Raw genomic sequence first — 22,165 nt, 5'->3', positions numbered from 1 at the left:
GGCCTTCAACATGGGCCGGGACCCGAGTCGAAAGCGTAACCAGAATCAGAGCCTGGATCGCTTCAAATGTCGTTAGAAGAGAGCGAATCTATTGGCCTGAGTTGAGTTTGCAGTGCACTGTAGTAGTCATACCCTGTAAATGTCGTAAGTAGTATGGAAGGATTGCTCAGTTTTTTATTTTATATGATATCGGGAATGTACAGTGAAGCATAGCGAGTTTGTTTAACAATTTTGAATTCTCTATAGCTTAAAGGGTATCTCAAAGTTAGGCTGCCTCCGCATTAGCCTACGATTTGTTCAAGGTTTATTTCCTTTGGCTGGCAATCGTGCAAAGCGCATGTAATTTAGCTTAGAGTGTGTATTTTATTTAAGCGTTTATTAGCTGATAAACCGAAATAGATAAATCGTACGACCAGGCTGGGCCACAGCCAAGGACCAGGGCCAGGCCCACAACCGAAAACCAGGCGCTGGCTTGTAGCATGTTGCTTGGACTCCGTTGAAGTTTTTATTGTGTGCCCGGGGCGCGATTTATATGTGTTTTGTGCAGAATACACGCAGATAATGGCAAATATTTTAACATATGCAGACGTTAACGTTCACGCCAAGTTAAGAAAGTTGTTTGTTGACGCCCAGATGAAAGGGCGCACTGGCTTTACATCATGCCATGCCCACAAAACCCATGTACATATTAATGGAGAGTATCTTCTTCGTGTGGCTCTTCTTCAGCTCGTTCTTCTTCTGTTTTATGATTGCCGCGTGTAAATTCTATCTAAGGTAGTGTCGGCCCAACTTCCGGTAACAGCCGTTGTTTGATTATGTCATAATTATATGGCCACCTACCTGACAATCCAGCCATCTGAATACCATATAAAGATGCTATCAGTTTTCACACAAAATTATTACGTTTTTCCTCCGGCCCGCAGCGACAATTTTGTATTGCTTTACGACTATTCTACCAATTAACAGGCCTTGCCTTGTCCACTTCGCTAGTCGCGCCAGTTTGATGCCGGCCAAAACTTTATGAAAATCCAAAGCAGCTGAAAACTGAAAGTGGAAAATGAATGCGTGAGAAAACGTGCAGCAACAACAACAATGGCCAGGTCACATATATAAATATACAACTGTTTTATTTTTTGCCAGAGGTGTTTTATCTCTCTCGCTCTCTTGGGCTGTTTGCTGTAATTTTTATGCTGGTCTGTGTTTGCAGTGCCGTTGTATAAATTTTTCAGAGAAAAGGCTGAAAGATAAGCAGAGACGCTGCTCATGTTTGCGCATAAATTTCAAGTGTCATTTACCCGTCTTCGCACTTGCCGCACATTTTTTTGTAAGTGTATTTTTATTTGTCTGCCGTCTTTTGTTTCTTTCTTTGTAGATTTTGTTGGTTTTTGGCACCTGTCCCTGATGACCAGGCCAATTTTGCAGGGCTCTCGAGCTGCGTGTTTGAAATTTTAAGTTAATTATTTGTGTTTGTGTTTGTTTTTGTGATTCTTGTTTTTGGTTTGGACTCTTAAGCAGGAAATCGCATTACAATTTAATTTAAGTAGACCCTAGCCGTACGCATTATGTTTTCTTAACTTGCTTTTAATTGTGTTTTTAATGATTTTTAATGTGTCTGATTCTCGTTTCTTCTCATTTCAGCAAAAATGAAAATATTTTTGCCACTAGTCACGTGGATAGTGCTACTACTCTCGAGTACAGTAAGTATTATGCCAAGAAATTTAAATAGAAAATAATTATATTTTATATTCTTTCCTAAAGTTTAAAAATCAGTAACTTATGCTTAAAATAACTTTATATTTTTCACTAACAAAAGCCGGTAGTATTTTATGAATGGATTCAAGCTTAGGCTCTTGACTAATCACATTGGCTGAGAACAATATAGACTGATAGAGGTGTGGCTTGCTCCGGGTTCAAAGGAAAGTCAGGTTCAGGCCAAGCCATAAATTTTAATAGACTTGGATTAGAACTCAGGCATTGTCAGTTAGCATATGAACAATAATTAATTTATGAGTTTGTCCAGAACTCTGAGCACCTTTCACACAAAGCCCGCGGCTATTGACAAATTTACGAGCTGACAACTCATTATTGAACAAAATTTAATACAAGCAGTAAACAACAATATATATATATATATATATATATATATATATATATTATATATATATATATATATATGATCTCAGCTGTAAGAAAAGCAAATGCTCATAATGATGCAACCCGGTGCGGCAAGATGTTTGATGGCCTAACGGTACATGTCCGGCCGGCCATGCAAATGAGCCATAAACGAGAAATTACTACCAAAGAGCTTTATTTTTCAATTCTAAGCACAAACTTATTAAATTTAACAACAAACTGTGAAATGAAAGAAAATACGAAGCGATAACTCAGAACTTAAGAAAAATTTGACTTGTTGCTTAGCAAATAAATTGGCAGTTTAGACAAGCAGACAGAAAATGGCATTAGATAGTTGACTTGATGGCTGTTTAAACAGAAAGAGAACGGGAAAACATGCTTGTGCGGGCAGATGGTGTAATGATAGTGCAGAACAAATAACAGACAAAATTAGAAGAAAAGAAAAGAGTTTGACTTTTAGATACTCTTTTAAAATGACAAATGCTAATACATATATATTATAGAAAATATTTTGAAGAAATTATTATTTATTCATTACAACTCAGTTAATTGAATGCTTCACTAGTTTTAAATATTTTGCTTTTGGTCTAAGTCATGAGTTAAGTCCAAAGCACAGTATACCCTTCCTCCATTAAGTCGCAGACAGTCGGCGATTCAATGGAACAGAGAAATGGGCAACGAAGAAGACCCGAGACACAAATCGATGGTAGAAAGCCGAAAAACGTAATGAATAAAAATAGCCGCATTAGCTGTAAAAATGTTGCGATAGTCATCGATTTATGCAGTGGTCTAAAAAGAGTGAAGCAGAGAGAGAGATAGACGATAGCGGTCTGTGGCAGCCTGAACCGGTGCTTTATAAATTGGCCAAAAGAATGCTTTAAGCCTAAAGCTAAGCCACAAGTTCATTGACATTCACCAGCTCACGCATTTGTTGCCTTTTCGCGACACTCTCAATGGAGGGAACTTTTTGTATTTGTTTATTTTTATTTATTTTTTGACGTGCTTCGCTTTCTATTTGTGCGTTTTGATTAGATGATTAATGCGTGCGAAAGGGTAGAGATTTTTGTTTGTTATTAATTTGATTAGCCCGACAGGCCAAACAAAAGACTTAGGCAACAAACTTGCCTGGCTGACTTACTGATACACAAAATTCAAGTGCGCACAGCAAATACCCATCGACAGTTAGTTATTATAACGGATGCACTTGAGCGTTGACGGGCGCTGTCATTGTCTCAGTTAACTTTGCTAACAACTTGCCAACAACAAAAATTTCATTGTGCTACGACGGCGCGCCGCTCAATGTCATGGGAGTTTCGCTGCAACAGCAGCAGCATCATCTTCATTGCAATACACTCACACCTTTAATTGTTGCATGTGATGATGCGACTGCTGGAGCTGCTGCTGCTGCACTTGAGTGCATGCGCTGCTTATTGTGCAGCCTGTCAGTTGATAAAACTATAAGGTAGCTGTGAGCAGGCAGGGGGCGGCGGGCGTCTACTGGCGGTTAGCTGCTGCTGGCTGCTGATAGCTGCATCTATTGTTCAGCAAGGCCGCTAGCGTTGCATGGCGTGAAGCGAGCACAAAGCAAAACCAATTGAAAAAACCTCATCTCAACTCACAACGAACGTGTGGATAGAACTTCCACACAACTTTTTTTTCGCTTTTTTTGATAAAAATCTACTTAAAACAATTCTCAGACTTAACTTGAACTTGACAGCAGTGAGTGCTTCATGCTCACACCTTAGCTTTTATTGCACTCTTTATACGTGGTGGGGCTGCTGCTCATTAGCCAGCTAGAAAGGTGGCAATGCGCTTCACGTGTCTTGGTCTGAAAATGGAAACAACACAGCTTCAGCCCAACCTCACAGTAATTGGTTTGATCACCAAAATCCTGAGCAACAGCTTAAACAGAGATTGCCTTTCAGTTCTATCATAAAATTCTTTACGGCCCAATTGTACACAACATCTAAAGAGGCAAACGATCAATAAAAAAGTTGAGATGCTCTTTCAAACAGGCTAAATACTCTGGTATCTTTTATGAGTGAATAGCAGATAGCACAATGCAGAGGTTTTCCTTACCAAAGTCAAACAAAAGCTTGCCATAACTTCTTTCTGACCATGTTCTAATATTATTAAAATCAGCTTTAATTTTTCTGAATATCTGATGAATAAATACGATTAATAAGAAGAATCAAATGAGTTAATTAAAAGCTATTTATGTTAACTATGTAAATCATAAGCCAAGTTCAAGTTTATGCTCCCGGATGACACAGTCTTCAGTCAGCTATTTACCTTTGGCCTGCTTTCTAACACACATATGCAGTTGATTATGTCAAATTAACATGTGGAGATATCAAACAGTTGGAATCTTTAGCTAAATGCCATTAAAAACGTAGCAGGAACTCAAAAGTCGACACAGCCATAATGTTTTTATTGGAATGGAACGCCGAAACGTAGGAAGTGATCGAGCTGCGAGTACAAAACAAATAAAAAAATGCGAAATATAAGAGCCACACAATGTGTTACCCAAATGAAACTTGTTTTAATTCGTTTTGCAGTAGCGCAAAAAGGTCTTAAGTGACAAACTCGTTTTTTATATCGCTATCTAATGTTGAGCGTTGGTAACAGTAACAAACCGTACCGTCAGTCACTCAGTCACTCAGGCAACACACACACATATACACACTGAGAAAATATGGCAAACAACTTTTGTTTTTGTGTGTGCTTATAAAAGTAAAATCAACGAAGTGTAACAATTAAGCGTTGGCAAAACAACACAAACAGCAGCGACAGCAGCAGCAGCAGCAAAAGACGCTGTATGTATGTGCTATGAATGCAAACCTGTATAAATATGCTGCCCATATGGACCGCATCAAGCTGCGGCTGTCGGTTAGGAAATCTCGTTGAAGAAGCGCTGACGTTGCTACGCCTGCTAACTTTACTGTATCTAATTTGAATTTAAATTAGTTTCAAGCCCCACTAAAAGCACAAAATACGAAATGAAACTTGGTAAACATAGCGAAGGTTGCAGCTGCTGCCTTTTTGTAAATGTTAAATGGGTTAAGCTTTGGGTGGAAAACTGTCTTCGAAATGTCAGCTCAGCTTTAGAATCTTAAAATCTACATAAATGTATGTAGATCTGTAGCCGGTGTTCCACATTTTATAAAGTTAAATATTTCATTCGAGTCAACAAAATTAGAAGAATGAATCATTTCGGAGTCAGGGAAAAGCAACGTTTTAACCTAGGGAAATTACAAAGTACCCATTTTAGTATTAAAAGTATGACTCTTATTCTGTTATCCACATTATTTATCGTACCTTTTCCCGTTACAGGTACATTCACAACACCAACAAATACAACCCTTTAAGACAAATCCAAACAAGCATAGTCGATTTCGAGGCGAAGTGTTCTTTCTGAATCTCGAAGATGGCTATTTTGGCTGCCAAGTTAATGAGTCTACAGACTATTTGCAACTATACGATCTATCGAAAATCTGCGACGGTAATCAAGACTGCTTTCTTGGTTCCGATGAGCTGAGCAAAGAGCTCAAATGCACAAGTAAGCACCACTGCAAGCTCCGTCTTGAATGGGTTCACTTAACGATAAACTAAATTTATATTTTCTTGTTCTTGTTGTTGCTGTTTGCAGATGACTGTGATAAGGATGGCACACAGTGCACAAATGGTGTTTGCCTGAATGGCGTTTGCCATTGCAATGACGGCTTTGGCGGTTGCAATTGCGTCGATCAGGGTAAGTCCTTAGCCATGTGGGCTTGTCTCAACTTACATAACCGTAAAAATAAAATGAAAAACAAAAAACAAAAAACCTCTCTCCTTCACAGATGAGAACGAATGCAAGCAACGTCCATGCGATGTGTTTGCCCATTGCACAAACACATTGGGCAGCTTCACGTGTACCTGCTTTCCGGGCTATCGCGGCGATGGCTTCCATTGTGAAGGTAAGTGCCAGCCATATTGTTAGCATAAGCATAATGACCGACCGACCGGCCAGCCCAACAACAACAGCACAACAAATGATTGTTGTTGCCGTTTTGGACTTCCGTCAACGTCTGTTATATTATTTGTACCCGGTTAGCCGCCGCCAGTCTAGGTTACCCATAGATCTTAATGCTAACGGTTTATTTCGCTGGAGATCTCTGAGCCAAGTCATTTCAAATCGTCTCAAGTGCCCAGCCTCTATTTGAAAATGTAACAAAAGACGCGCCGGCCATCACAACAACGGCAACAGCGCCAACAATAATATGAAAGCTTTTCTCTCAGCTTACAATGGAATCTCCTCTGTATACTTAGCCAGCGAGGTAATAATAATGACCGTGTAGCGATTACACTTGAGTACCTTATAGCGTCTTTGTTGCGAGTCTGTTATTGTTGAGGCTGTGATCATTGAGATGTACCATAGTGGATCTCAAAGACCAAGCACTGAGAACAAGTATTATGTAATCCGAATTACATTTAAGACTTTCTAATAGTCCAAAAGAAATGTAGCTCTATAAATAATGATGCTAAGCCTTTTAGCTTAAAGAGTATTACATTGTATTGTAGCTGATCTTTGAGTAAATTTTCAGCCTAACTTCATGTACTTACGACATTGGCTAGTTATCTCTAGCTATATCTATGTAGATGCTCTTATGCGATACATTTTTGTTTTTGTTTATAGTTCCCAGATACTTTTTTCTTTAGATTGATATAGTTTCTTGTACAGGTCTCGGGTTAATGAGCTTTTTTCATCGGCTTGTTCGCTCTTTAAATTGCTCTCAGCGTGGGCCCAGAAACCCTTCTGCGCACCTGTTTGCCTGTCTTGTCTATTCGACAGTGAAAAGCTGGCAGCCATAATTGGACTCGGCCTAATGTTGCGTAATGAAAACACATTATGGCACCGCAGAGGCAAAAAGAGCACAAGAAAATCTAAAAAAAAATAACAATAATAACTAGAAAAGCAGAAGATTCTAAGCAAGGGACCACTTACCTGCAAAAAACTCTTCCTACATTTGCTGCCGCTCTTGGCACAGTTGATGATGATGATTGTAATGATGGTGGTGGTGGCGGTAGTGGCTCGGTAGTGGTTGGTGGCTGCTTCTACATAGGAAGGAAAACCACAACATTTGTAGCAATGCTTTCGCGCCATGGAACAGACATAGACATAATCGTACTTACGAGCACACACGTCTGTTAGACGAGGAATCAGTGTCATGTAATCTGACCCCAAACATGGACACGCCAGAACTTTCAACACTCAAGAGCATGTGTCTAGCTGTGGCTGCTGCTGCCTCTTCCCACTACCCGCTGCTCGTTGCTCGCTTCTCGTTGCCAGCGATGCAATGCGATAACGAGCGCAAATTTCACAAACGCTCTGGCATTACCCCACTAAGTATGAAGACGTTGCCGAGATTCTAGATTACATGTGACGACTTCTCGCAGCGACTGTCAGACGACTGGGCGGGCACACTGGGGAGATGGGAGGGTGGAGTCACAGTTTGCAACGACCGGCAGGCATGCATAAATTCTGGGCAGTGGCATGTAACGCCAGCATCGCATTGCAGTCATACGAGCATTATCTAATTCCACTTCCACCTGCCCCGAACGTCGCCTTTTCTTTCTCTCGCCTTGTGCACGTATTCGAGATGCATTTCATTACGACAGCACAGTCCGAGTTCCAAAGAACAGCTCAAACTGCCTGTAATCATTTGAATCAACCTGTTTTAAATACGCTGAGAAAGTCTCGGCTACCCATGTGCGTGGCATAAGCACTTGAACTCCATGAAAAGCCACTGACACGCACCCTCGACATTGCCACCGTCTGCATTCAATCAAAATTACCACGAGTGTATCTAATTAAATCTTGATGAATTGACTTTAAAACGCCTCAACATTAGTACGTAATTACTTTTAATTATTCGCTGGCTAATCTCAACTCGGACCGCAAAAAATTACAGCTGGCCTTTAACTGAGAAAGCTCGTATAACTGAATACAAGTTGTGCAAAAAGTCGATTCAGGCAATCTGAAGAGTCAAAATATTTGACTTGGATTAGATCTTAAATAACTTTATGATAATTTCACATAAGAAAACTCATCTCTCCTTTCCCCACGAACAGTTTCTGCACCATTAAGAAGAAGTAAAAAATCGTTATTACTATTCCTTTCATATGTTGTGCCAAATCTATTCATTTTCCATGGCTAACCGACTTTATAGCATTTGACTTTATTGCTCGTGTATATATCCAGTTTGCGTGGCTCGCTCAAGTTCACCCAATAAACTTTGCAATACAAATCATGGCCTGAAGTTGGCCTATCCAGCTGCAGCTACAGCTTCAGCTCCAACTACCGCTGCCCCCGCTCTTTTTGGCTTAGATAGCGACACATTTTGCGTGGAGGGAGATCTCATGCGTCTACCTGTTTGGCTGCCAGGTGTAACGGTATAAAGCGGTGCTGCCTGCAACCTGTTGCAGACCTGGTGGCACATTCGCATTATTTCATGTTCATAACTCAGATGCGTGCATTTGGCGATGGCTTCGTTAACGCGTCGTCAAAGTCCAGTTATGCAATGAAGTCTTAACTCTCAAGACGGCAAAGACAAAATTGCAATACACACAGAAACACGCACACACACACACACATTGGCACCCAGTTGTCTGTTGGTTTGTGGCAAGTCAATAGCTGCTTCTAATGTATTTGTCTTGCAACGCGCCAACCAGAAAAATGGAGTGAGTGCCTCGAGTTGAGTGCTAAATTTATAACCATTTTTGCGGCAGTCAAGCGACAGCAACAACATGAAATAATCTTACAAAGTTGTTGCAGCTGTTGTTGTGTTTCTTTTTTTTGTTTTTGTGCTGTTGTTATTTTTGTTTGTTTGCCACGTTCACCAGGCGGCTGCTCCCTTTCGTTTCGCTAACTGGGGCAGATCATTAAAACGGATAAAATAGATTGTGGCCCACGTAGCGCAGCTTTTGGCGGCATTGGCAACGCATGAGGCGGTAGCATTGTCGGCGCTTAATGCTGTCCTCAAAAGCAGCAAACGGCACTGACTTCAGCAGCTCCAACTCCAACTCCAACTCCAGCTCCCAGCTCCCAGCTCCCAGTTACAAGCTACACAATACGCCAACCAGTTCGACGCACAGCTTGTGATCAACGTCAGCTGATAAGCGTCGCTAGCTTTTGTAGACCGAACGTGTTTAATCTGTCAATATATATATATATATCGTATATAGCGGACATACGTATATATTTTCTTAAGGTACTTTGCACTTTTTGCATATCAAAATGGCAGCAATTAATTGTCGTGTCGCAGCCGACGGCTGATAAGCCATGAAAATGGCCTAAAGCGTCGGCATTGACACGCCTCATTATGCCAGCCGCCCCTTTTCGGGTCGCCGCATGTTGCCACATTCACGCGTGGTGGTGCTGCCGCCAATTGAGCCACCCATGATTCCAACTTCGACACTGACGCTGACATCACTTGCCGGCGACCTTGATCTTTTCGCCTTACACACATAAGTGTGTGTATATATGGAAATACTTAACGCATAATTGCGCCACAAATTTGTTAGCTAATTTCAGTTTTCCTTCATTTTAATTTTATGCCCCATTTATGTTTTTTCTTAAATACCCTGTGCACAATGTGTAGAAGGTATATAAAATAAAGCATACAAAATATAAATATATATCTTAACACAATTAAAGCGCACATTTTGATTGTCTTTGGCTCGTTTAACATTTTAAATCGATTTTATTTTATGGGCTTCCTTTCCTTAGATTGGCTTAAGCCTGTTCTCTCATCAATGGAGTTAGTCTTAAGATTGACAAATTTTTATTTAAAAAGTCTGTAAACCTCTACAATTCTAGCAGTTACTAATCCTCTCTGTACACAATGTCATATACTTGCCAAAAAGTGATATATAAGAAGTGATATATAATATATATAAGACTCAGAGATCTACAAGGTAAAATAGGCCGTTATTAGCTTTGGGCATTTTACCTAGGCGTAGAGGAATATATATACAAGTTACCTAAACAGGGTATTTACAAGTCACGCCATTCCATTCTAAATTCTTAAGCTTTTTTTGCAATTCGCTTCACTTTTTGCTCGAGTTCAAGTTCAAATGTTAGTGAGTTATGCTTCACCATAAATTAGTCACATATACTTGAAGCTTTGTGTTTCTATCTGTGTTTCTCTGTATTTTTTGAGAGTCGCTCATCATCGTACAGCAGTGGAGCATGAAAGTCATGTCCGCTCATAAATTGCTGTTCTTCTATAAACTATGCGACGATCTGTAAAAATAGTGCACACTTTTGTGGCACGAATGTCATAACTCAAATCAAAAGCAACAACAAATTCGCAAATGCTAATTAGCACAACAATTACATAGATTTATTAGATGGACGCCAGTTAGACCAGACAGCACACTGATAGGCAGGCAGGCAGCGCTCCAGAATTTATCTGCTATGTAGATTTTTGTTTTAGCATTTCACAATAGTCGAACAGACGCGACTGCTAATTATTTTTGATTAGTGCACTTAAACAAAGCGCAGAATGTTTGGTGAACTGGCGAAAAGTTGAATATTATATGATGCAACAAGAATTGAATCCTCTGTGATGCCATATTTTTCATACACTCGACAAACTTTGGTTGGCTAATTCAATTATCAGTTATAAATTTCATAAAACTCTAAGTTCTCTGACAAACCTCTGAAATGTTCTGCCAGGGCTACTTGAACAAGAAAGAAACAAAAAACCAACTAAACAGAATGTGCTTCTAATCATACCCGAAGCCCAACCGGAAATCTGAAATCCGAGTGGGTCTGAGAATACGATGAAATTATGTCAGCATCGTTTTTTGTGTTTTTTTTTTTGAACATGCATTCAAGTTAATTACATTTAGTCACGCATATTTGATTGGTTTTCAAGTGGAGAGCCACAACATTTGGCCCAAGGCTGGCCCACGCCCACATCGAAGCGAGTAGAACTATGCTCCAAAATTTTATTTTTATTATAATTAGACGCTGAAGCACAAATAAATTGAATTTTGCACCTAACGTCAAACGGACTGTAAAATATTATATGACAGCTGGTGGCAGGAGCTACAACCAGTTGGCCAATGGCCTTTGGTCATTGGCCTATGCCTGGGCCTCAGCTGGAGCCTGGGCCAGGGTCTGGCTGGACAACCCTCTGTCTCAGCGTTCTGTAACTGCATTGCATAAAGTAATTAAACTGACATTGAAACTTAGAAGAACATAGAATGCTTCCTGCTTCTGGCTAAACTTCTGGCCAATGCTACCAACTGCCAGCTACCAGCTACCAACTGGCAACTGCCAACTGCCAGTCGGCAGACAGGCGAACGAAGACGATGACATTGAGTAATCAGAGTTAGCAATTGCTGGCGTTGCGGCAGCAAAACATGGAATGCAGCCATATCAGTTTGTCTCTGTGTGTGTGTGTGAGTGTGTTCTGAGAGAGAGCCTTGGTGGGGCGGGAATACCAGTTTTAGAGTGATGATCCTCTTAATTTATAAGCTAAAAACTAGTAATTATAACTGCGCAACTTGCTCGACTGCTCATAATTATAAGGCACTCCACTCAAACATAAACACACTTAAACACACACACACACGTCCATGTGTGTGTAGAAACATCTCACTCCCTGTTCGCGTCCTTGTCTTTGGCTTTTGCCAACTTTTGTACTTATGTCATATTAGCTATAAATGTACAACATATCTTATCCATAAGCCCAATGATTAATGGCCCACAGTTAGCCGAAGAGATCGTCCATCGTGTTGTTTTCATTTGTATCTGTATGCGGCCCTTAGACTGGCATCGTTTGCCAGTTACCGCTTCATTGGCTCCGGGGTACTCCGATTGAATTCTCAATGCGGTGCGGCCTACTGGAGCGGAAAGTTCCAATGTGGTGCTTCCGCATGAGCTAGCCATGGATACATCCAATTAAAACAAACGCCGTGCACAGATAAAAGTCAGCTAAAGCTTAACAAAGGGAAATCGGAACAGCACAAAACAAAATACCTATAGATGAAAAGTTAATCTAAATCCCAGTTAGAAAATCGATAAGTCCGATTGAAACCGATTACGTGTTCATAGAAAAGATTAAGGTTAGGGATTATGGTACACTATATTCATATATATGTATATTTATATATTTATATACAATTTTAAAAGCAAGCCTATAAAATCACAAAAGCTCATTTGCTAATAAAAGTTAATTTACATTTTGCTATAAATAAATATCAAATCAAAATCAAATTTGTTAACTAGAAAGTGTTAATCAAACAAAGTTTCGCTAATATGAAACATATCTATGAAAACCAAAAAATCATTGGCATGTGTTGGCCAATGACCCTCCGGTTAGCTGAACAGTTAATTTGTTTGCTAAATGTATGCAACTGGTGCATCCTGTGCGCATTGACATTGCTGCTTGGTTTGGCTTAGCTCCACATGCATAGATTAATGTGGATGACACTGAAATGTCATGCGTAACATGCAAATTTCAAATGCCAAAGTCGTTTGATGTGGTGGTCCAGCAACACTGACTGTTGCGCAGCCAGACGGAAAATGCGTAGAGCCATTTCAAGTTTGCTGCTTAAGTCTTTCGTTTGGTCGGGAGGGCTTTGCGACTTCAAGTTCAATTAATCATGCGTCTCAACTGTTATGATTGTTTGTTACAGACATTGACGAATGCCAAGATCCGGCGATAGCATCGCGTTGCGTGGAGAATGCCGAGTGCTGTAATCTGCCGGCGCACTTCCTGTGCAAATGTAAGGATGGCTATACGGGCGATGGCGAGGTGCTGTGTACGGACATTGACGAGTGCAGCAATCCGCTGGCTTGTGGTGCCCATGCTCAGTGCATAAATACGCCCGGCAACCACACGTGCGCCTGCCCCGAGGGCTTCGTGGGCAATCCCTACGACGGTTGTCAGGATGTTGATGAATGCGCATATCCGAATGTGTGCGGACCCGGTGCCATATGTACAAATCTCGAGGGCAGTTATCGCTGCGACTGCCCGCCGGGATACGATGGCGATGGACGTGCCGAACAGGGTTGCGCCGATCTGGACGAGTGCGCACGCACGCCCTGCGGACGCAATGCGGATTGTCTGAATACCGATGGCAGTTTTCGCTGCCTGTGCCCCGATGGCTTCAGCGGTGATCCCATGCATGGCTGCGAGGGTGAGTAGCAACTATTTATGATATTTTCAATGCGAATTTTTACTCATTTTCGATATATTTGCCATCATTATTTTGGTATATTTTTGCACACGTTTTTTGGAAAAATTCGCACACGAATGCACACACAAACACATACACACATACACATATATACACGCCACTTGCCACATAAATGCACCGCAATTCGAACCATTAATACGATTAATGCCTAACACGAATAAACAACGCCAGCAGATGTCGATGAATGCGCCATTAACAATCCATGCGGTTTGGGTGCTCAATGCGTGAACTTGGGCGGTAGCTTTCAATGTCGTTGTCCACTGGGCTTTGTGCTTGAGCATGATCCGCACGCTGAGCCGCCAATGCTAGCCACACCCACACTACAACTGGGCTATGGCGATGGCGATACACTGATACAGCCAGCCCCCACATCGGGCGCTGGCTTGGCCTGCCTGGACATCGATGAATGCAATCAGCCGGATGGCGTAGCCAAATGCGGCACCAATGCCAAGTGCATTAACTTTCCCGGCTCATATCGTTGTCTCTGTCCAAGCGGATTTCAAGGACAGGGCTATTTGCACTGCGAGAGTTAGTATTTGCTTAATTTGCATGCTTTGGCATAAAAGTCGTTTAGCCACGATATGGCATTCGGCTTAGAGATGGGCGCGTCCCAAGATGCGATGAGATGTGGCACACGATAACGGGTTCCTCCTTTCCAAATTTAAAAGCTGTTGTCTACATTTTGTACTTAGTCTGAAAATGAATTCGTGTTTGTCTTTTGTCACGCGCTCATCTCTAGCTTAGACTTTAAATGAGCGTAAAAGCTTAGCTTTTGATTGCAAGGCGGCTTCGGAACCACGCATGGCTTCTATAAGCTACGCTTTTACACTCTCTTCACTCTGTGCTTCCTTTTGCTATACGCTTTCAGACGCTTTTCTACAAGTTTTGAGAGCTTTTCAGCCACGCTTTTATTCCCGCTTCTTCTGCTACTCAGACAGCTTCTATCAGTATTTCCTATTTCCTCCCAAAATCCAACAACCTACCCAATGCTCCCCCACTTTCACGCTATGATTTCACAACTTCAACTGTTATGTATTATTTGAGATATGATTACTAATTTAATTAATTGCAATATATTTAACCAACTTCCCTCTCAACTCGAAAACGAAAACGCTACAAAACACGTTGCCTGCTACCCCTCAAATATCAATATATACACGAACCCCTCCAACCCCTGCACCATGTCATCAGACATCAACGAATGCCAGGATAATCCGTGCGGTGAGAACGCCATCTGCACAGATACCATCGGCAGCTTTGTTTGCACGTGCAAACCCGACTACACCGGCGATCCGTTCCGCGGCTGCGTGGACATCGACGAGTGCGCCGCACTGGACAAGCCATGTGGACAGCATGCAATCTGCGAGAATGCCGTACCGGGCTACAATTGCAAGTGTCCACAGGGCTATGATGGAAAACCCGATCCCAAAGTGGCGTGCGAACAGGTCGACGTAAACATATTGTGCCGCACAAGCTTCGACTGCACCAACAATGCTGAGTGCATTGAGAATCAATGCTTCTGTTTGGATGGATTCGAGCCCATTGGCTCAAGCTGTGTTGACATTGATGAGTGTCGCACGCACGCCGAAGCCTGTGGACCGCATGCCCAGTGCTTGAACACGCCCGGCTCCTATCGGTGCGACTGCGAGGCTGGATATGTAGGCAGCCCGCCGCGCATGGCATGCAAACAGCCCTGCGAGGATGTACGCTGTGGGGCCCATGCCTATTGCAAGCCGGATCAGAATGAAGCGTATTGCGTCTGCGAGGAGGGTTGGACCTACAATCCGAGTGATGTGGCTGCCGGATGCGTGGATATTGATGAATGCGATGTATTGCACGGACCCTTTGGCAGCTGTGGACAGAATGCCACCTGCTCTAACACACCGGGTGGCTACAGCTGCGCTTGTCCGCCAGGCTATTCGGGAGATCCGCATAGCAAGTGCCAGGACGTCGATGAGTGCCGTGCGGGCAATAAATGCGGAATTGGCGCTGAGTGCGTCAATATGGCAGGAGGTGGATATACCTGTCGCTGTCCCGATGGCACACTACCCGACCCGGATCCTTCAGTGCACTGCGTGCCCATCGTTAGCTGTTCCACCAACGAGCAGTGTCCCGGTAATGCCATCTGCGATGAGACCAAGCGCTGTCTGTGCCCGGAGCCGAATATTGGAAACGATTGTCGCCATCCGTGCGAGACGCGCGACTGCGGTGCCCATGCCCAGTGCATGCTGGCGAACGGACAAGCACAGTGTCTCTGCGCACCAGGCTACACAGGCAATGCTGCCTTGCCAGGAGGTTGCAGTGACATCGACGAATGCCGCGCCAATCCCTGTGCTTCCAATGCCATTTGTAGCAACACTGCCGGCGGCTATCTATGCCAATGCCCCGGTGGCTCCACGGGAGATGCTTACACCGAAGGCTGCGCCACACCAAAGACTGTCGGCTGCTCCGATGCCAATCCGTGTGCCCTCGGCGAAAGCTGTGTTCAGGATGCCTTTACTGGCAGCAGTGTTTGTATTTGTCGCCAAGGCTACGAACGCAATGCAGAGACTGGCCAGTGCCAGGATCTTGATGAATGTTCCGCGCAACGTGCTAAGCCCGCGTGTGGTCTCAATGCCTTGTGCAAAAATCTGCCTGGCAGCTACGAGTGCCGCTGCCCACAAGGACATACCGGTAATCCCTTTGTCATGTGTGAGATCTGTAGCAGTCCCGAATGCCAATGCCAAGCGCCGTACAAGCTCCTGGGCAACAGCTGCGTGCTGGCCGGCTGCTCCACGGGACAGCCATGCCCCAGCGGAGCCGAGTGCATCTCTATAGCCGGTGGTGTCAGCTACTGCGCCTGCCCCAAGGGCTATCAAACGCAGCCTGATGGCAGTTGTGTGGATGTCAACGAGTGCGAAGAACGTGGCGCCCAGTTATGCGCCTATGGAGCTCTATGTGTTAATCAGAATGGTGGCTACAGCTGCCACTGCCCAGAGGGCTATCAAGGAGACGCCTACAATGGACTCTGTGCACCGGCACAGCGCAAATGCGCCGCAGACAAGGAATGCGCCAGCAACGAGAAATGCATACAGCCGGGCGAGTGCGTCTGCCCGCCGCCCTACTTCCTGGATCCACAAGATAACAATAAATGTAAAAGTCCCTGCGAGCGCTTCCCATGTGGCATTAATGCTAAGTGCACGCCCTCCGACCCTCCGCAGTGCATGTGCGAGGTTGGCTTCAAGGGCGATCCGCTGCTTGGATGCACAGATGAGGATGAGTGCGCCCACTTGCCCTGCGCCTACGGCGCCTACTGCGTCAACAAAAAGGGTGGCTACCAGTGCGTCTGCCCCAAGGGCTTCACCGGTGATCCCTACAAGAGCGGCTGCATTCTAGAAAGTGGTGTACCCAAAAGCACTTGTGTCACCAACGAGGACTGTGCAAGCAATCTGGCCTGCCTGGATGGCAGCTGCCTCAGTCCCTGCGCTAGTTTGCTATGTGGTTCGAATGCCTATTGCGAGACAGAACAGCATGCAGGCTGGTGTCGGTGTCGCGTTGGATTCGTCAAAAATGCCGACGGCGACTGTGTATCGCAGTGTCAAGATGTTATTTGCGGCGATGGAGCGCTTTGCATACCCACTAGCGAAGGACCCACGTGTAAGTGCCCACAGGGCTACTTGGGCAATCCTTTCCCAGGCGGCAGCTGTAGCACAGATCAGTGCACTGCCTCCAGACCCTGCGATGAGCGACAAATTTGCATTAATGGACGCTGCAAGGAACGCTGCGAAGGCGTCGTCTGTGGCATTGGCGCCACCTGCGACAAGAACAACGGTAAATGCGTCTGCGAGCCTAACTTTGTGGGCAATCCCGACTTACTCTGCATGCCTCCCATCGAACAAGCCAAATGTTCGCCCGTTTGCGGTGAGAATGCTCACTGCGAATACGGAATTGGCCAGAGCCGCTGCGCCTGCAACCCCGGCACCTACGGCAATCCCTACGAAGGATGCGGCGCCCAGAACAAAAACGTCTGCCAACCGAACAGCTGTGGACCCAATGCCGAGTGTCGCGCTGCCGGCAATCAGATCAGCTGCATCTGCCCACAAGGCTTCAGCGGAAATCCTTATGTCGGCTGCCAGGATATAGACGAATGCGCCAACAAGCCATGTGGCCTGAATGCTGCCTGTCTCAACACTGCTGGAAGCTTTGAGTGCTTGTGTCTGTCCGGCCATGCCGGCAATCCATACAGCAGCTGCCAGCCCATTGAGAGCAAATTTTGCCAGGATGCCAACCAGTGTCAGTGCAGCGATCGCGTAGAGTGCCCGGATGGCTATAGCTGTGAGAAAGGACACTGCAAGAACTTATGCTCCAATACAGCGTGTGGACCACGGGCTATTTGCGATGCGGGTAAATGTCTATGCCCGCTGGGCTATGTGGGAGATCCTCATGATCTGAATCAAGGCTGCAGCATACGTGGCCAGTGCGGCAACGACGCAGACTGTCGCCACACAGAGATCTGTTTCCAGCTGGGCAAGGGTCTGCGCAAATGCGTCGATGCCTGCTCGAAGATACAGTGCGGTCCGAATGCACTTTGTGTGGCCGACGATCATCGCTCGTCGTGTATCTGTGCCGATGGCTACTTTGGTAATCCAAGCAATCTGCAAGTGGGCTGTCAGCCGGAGCGCAAGGTGCCCGATCTCGAGAATAAGTGCAGCACAGACAAGGACTGTGAGCGAGGTTTTGGCTGTCAGTCGGACGCACTGGGCACACGGGAATGCATTAATTTGTGCTCTAACGTTGTTTGCGGTCCGAACGAGCTGTGCAAAATCAATCCAGCCGGCCATGCCATTTGCAATTGTGCTGAAAGTTTCGTCTGGAATCCAGTTGTTTCCTCGTGCGAGAAGCCTTCACTGCCCGACTGCACCAGCGATGAGAATTGCCCGGATGCTTCCGCATGTCGCCCCGACGTGCTGGGAGTACTCAAGTGTGTTGCCATTTGTGATGCTTTCACCTGTCCGGCTAACTCCATTTGTATTGCTCGTCATCACCAAGGACGCTGTGATTGCCTGACTGGATTTGTGGGCAATCCCAACGATCGTAACGGCTGCCAATTGGAACGCAAACATCAATGCCGCAACAATGCAGAATGTCCCGAATCGGAGGCTTGCATCAAGGACGAGACCACACAGTCGCTGAGCTGCCGTTCCGCCTGCGAAAGCGTCAAGTGCGGACCACGTGCCGTCTGCATTACGAATAATCATCAGGCTCAGTGCCAGTGTCCACCAGGCCCCTATGCAGGCGATCCATACGATCCGTTCAACGGCTGCAAGAGCGTACCCTGCGTCTACAATCATGACTGTCCAGCTAATCAAATGTGTAATCGTATGACCCATACCTGCTACGATGTCTGCGACGAGGAATCCTGTGGCGAGAATGCCATTTGCTTGGCCGAGGATCATCGTGCCGTGTGCCAGTGCCCACCTGGATATCGTGGCAATCCCCTGCCCGAGGTGGCCTGCGTTAAGCAAAGCGGCTGTGCGCCTGGCAGCTGCCATCCGACGGCCATATGTGAGGTCACGCCTGATGGCGCCAGCTGCAAGTGCCCGCCCCTCTTTGTGGGCGAAGCCGAGCCGAATACACGAGGCTGCCGTCCCGACGGCCAGTGTCCCAACGGCGATGCCGACTGTCCTGTGAATACCATTTGCGCCGGTGGACGTTGCCTCAATCCCTGCGACAATGCCTGTGGATCAAATGCGGACTGTAAGGTGGTCAATCGGAAGCCCGTGTGCAGCTGCCCCTTACGCTTCCAGCCAATCTCTGAATCGGCCAAGAATGGATGTACACGCAGTGCCTCCAAATGCCAGACAGACGTCGATTGCGGCGGAGAACTCTGCTACAATGGTCAGTGCCGCGTGGCATGCCGCAACACACAGGACTGTTCCGACGGTGAGCGCTGCTTAGGTAATGTTTGCGTTGTCGCCTGCCTGGATCACAGCCAGTGCTCGAAGGGCTTGGCATGTATTGAAGGTCACTGTGCTATCGGCTGTCGCAGCAACAAGGAGTGCAAACAGGAGCAGTCCTGCATTGGCAACAAGTGCGCTGATCCCTGCCAATCAACTACCAGCTGTGGACCCAACGCTTTGTGCAGCATTGCCCAGCATCGCAGCCAATGCACCTGCCCGGATGGCTTCGAAGGAAACCCAACGCCCGAACAGGGCTGTGTGCGCGTACCAGCCCCGTGCCTTGCCAGCAATCAGTGTCCCAGCGGACACATGTGCATTGGCAATCAATGTAATTTGCCCTGCAGCAAGACATCGGCCTGTGCTGTGGGCGAGCGCTGTTACCAGCAGGTCTGCCGAAAGGTCTGCTACACCAGCAACAATTGTCTCGCAGGTGAGATTTGCAACAGCGATCGCACCTGTCAGCCTGGCTGCGAGTCGGACGCGGATTGTCCAGCTACCGAGCTGTGTCTAAGTGGCAAGTGCAAGTGCGCCAATGGATTCATCGGCACACCCTTCGGCTGCTCAGATATTGATGAGTGCACGGAGCAGCCTTGCCATGCCAGTGCGAAGTGCGAAAATGTGCCCGGCTCTTATCGTTGCGTTTGTCCTGAAGGCACTGTCGGCGATGGTTACACTCAGCAGGGTTGCGCCAAGCCAAGAGAGTGCAACAAGCACGAGGATTGTGCGAACAGTCTCTCCTGTATTCATGGCAAATGTACAGATCCTTGTCTGCATACTGTTTGTGGCGCGAACGCCCATTGTCAAGCAGAGGCACACGAGTCCACGTGCAGCTGCCCTGCTGGCTATCTGGGCGATCCCAATGACACAGGCGTCGGCTGCTTTAAGGTGGAGTGCATTGACCATGTTGACTGCGCCAACGATCGAGCCTGTGATGCCGAGACCAACCGTTGCATCAAGCCCTGTGACCTAACCAGCTGTGGAAAAGGCAGCTGCCAAGTGTCTGATCATAAAGCCATATGCGAATGCTACGAGGGTTATCAGCTGTCGAATGGAGTCTGCGAGGATATCAACGAGTGCATGCATCAACCTTGCCATAGCACCGCCTTCTGTGACAATCTGCCCGGCAGCTACAGCTGCAAATGCCCCGAAGGACTCATCGGTGATCCGCTGCAGGCGGGCTGTCGCGATCCCAGCGAATGCCTCAGCGATGCTGATTGCCCGGCCACAGCTAGCTGCCAGAATTCCCGTTGCCGTAGTCCGTGTGAGCGCGAAAATGCTTGCGGCCGCAATGCCAACTGCTTGGCACAGTCACACAAGGCCATCTGCAACTGTCCAGCCAACTCACGAGGCGACCCACAAGTGGAGTGCGTTCACATCGAGTGCGCGGACAATGGCGACTGTGGCGCTGACAAGGCCTGCCTTGACGCCAAGTGCATTGATCCGTGCTCGCTGCCAAATGCTTGTGGCGCGCTGGCGCGTTGCTCAGTGCAGAATCACATTGGTCTCTGCTCCTGCGAGTCAGGCAGCACCGGAGACGCCAAACAGGGCTGTGTCCAGCTCCAATACTGCCAACAAGATGCACAGTGTCCACAGGGCAGCATCTGTGCGCATGGCATTTGCAGTCCACTGTGCAGCAGCAATCGCGATTGTATTTCGGAGCAGCTGTGCTTACAGGGCGTCTGCCAGAGCACCTGCAAGTCGAATTCCACGTGCCCTCAATTCCAGTTCTGTCAGAACAACATATGCGCCAAGGAGTTGGAGTGCAGCGTTAACAGCGACTGCGGAGAGGATGAAACCTGCCTGCTGGATGCCTACGGACGTGCACGCTGTGAATCTGTTTGCCTTGGCCGCGCTGCCTGTGGACGCAATGCAGAGTGCGTGGCGCGCTCGCATGCCCCCGACTGCATCTGTAAAGAGGGCTTCATTGGAGATGCTCGCTCGGGCTGTCGCAAGATCGAGTGCAGCTCCGACGATGACTGCTCCAACGATAAGAGCTGTGACAATAACATGTGCAAGATTGCCTGCTTGATTGGACAGCCGTGCGGCGAGAATGCGCTCTGCACAACAGAGAATCATCGTCAGGTTTGCCACTGTCAGCCCGGTTTCAGTGGCGATCCGCGCGTGCGTTGCGATATTATCGATTTTTGTAAGGACGCGCCGTGCGGACCCGGCGCACGTTGCCGCAATTCGCGTGGCTCCTTCAAATGCACCTGTCCACTTGGTCTCATCGGTGATCCCTACAATGAGGGCTGCCGTAGCTCTGTCGAGTGCGAGACGCACGACGACTGTCCCCCGCATGCTGCATGTATCAAGACAAATGGTGTGCCCAAATGTCAGGATGTATGCGCCCAGCTACAATGTGGCCCCAATGCGGAATGTGTTCCGAAAGGTCATGTGGCGCAATGCGCCTGCCGCAATGGCTACGACGGCCAACCCGCTGACCGGGTGGCCGGCTGCAAGCCATTGCCAATGCCCTGCCAAATCACTAGCGACTGCCCCACCAATACCTACTGCTCAGATAGCGTATGTAAACGTAAGTACTAACACCAAACACCAACCCGAGCACCAGTCTAAAACCGACTACCAGACAACTACCAGCTACCAACTAGCCACAAACTTAATTCGCTACTTACTCACTTACAAAATTGGCACGAATACTTAATGTGGGATTGTGGTTCCTAGTCAGGAGTCACATTTAGATATGCATCCTCGACTAGGAACCTGATGCCCAGCAATTAATAGAGCTAGCTCTATACCACTGGCATAACTGTGGACCGGCTTTCAACCCAGTAGATAGACTAACTGTAAACTAAACAAAAACAAAATGAAAACAACAA

General features: G+C 46.3%; 1 protein-coding gene across 3 annotated transcripts in view; it reads left to right on the top strand.

Moving 5' to 3' along the window:
* LOC111601174 overlaps positions 1 to 22,165 on the top strand; it is a 115,817-nt gene that overhangs the window by 18,469 nt on the left and 75,183 nt on the right. For all 3 annotated transcript variants that reach the window (XM_030224439.1, XM_030224438.1, XM_030224436.1), the window contains exons 3-8: positions 1,639 to 1,697; positions 5,467 to 5,692; positions 5,783 to 5,884; positions 5,976 to 6,092; positions 12,826 to 13,329; positions 14,581 to 21,861. In XM_030224439.1, coding sequence (XP_030080299.1) covers positions 1,644 to 1,697; positions 5,467 to 5,692; positions 5,783 to 5,884; positions 5,976 to 6,092; positions 12,826 to 13,329; positions 14,581 to 21,861 — 8,284 coding nt within the window. In that variant the 5' untranslated portion in view covers positions 1,639 to 1,643. The remainder of the gene's footprint in view (positions 1 to 1,638; positions 1,698 to 5,466; positions 5,693 to 5,782; positions 5,885 to 5,975; positions 6,093 to 12,825; positions 13,330 to 14,580; positions 21,862 to 22,165) is intronic.

The sequence above is a fragment of the Drosophila hydei genome, unplaced genomic scaffold (assembly GCF_003285905.1).
Source record: "Drosophila hydei strain 15085-1641.00,03,60 unplaced genomic scaffold, DhydRS2 tig00008114-arrow-pilon, whole genome shotgun sequence".
Classification (NCBI taxonomy): Eukaryota; Metazoa; Arthropoda; class Insecta; order Diptera; family Drosophilidae; genus Drosophila; species Drosophila hydei.
This window is presented reverse-complemented; position numbering and strand designations above follow the sequence as displayed.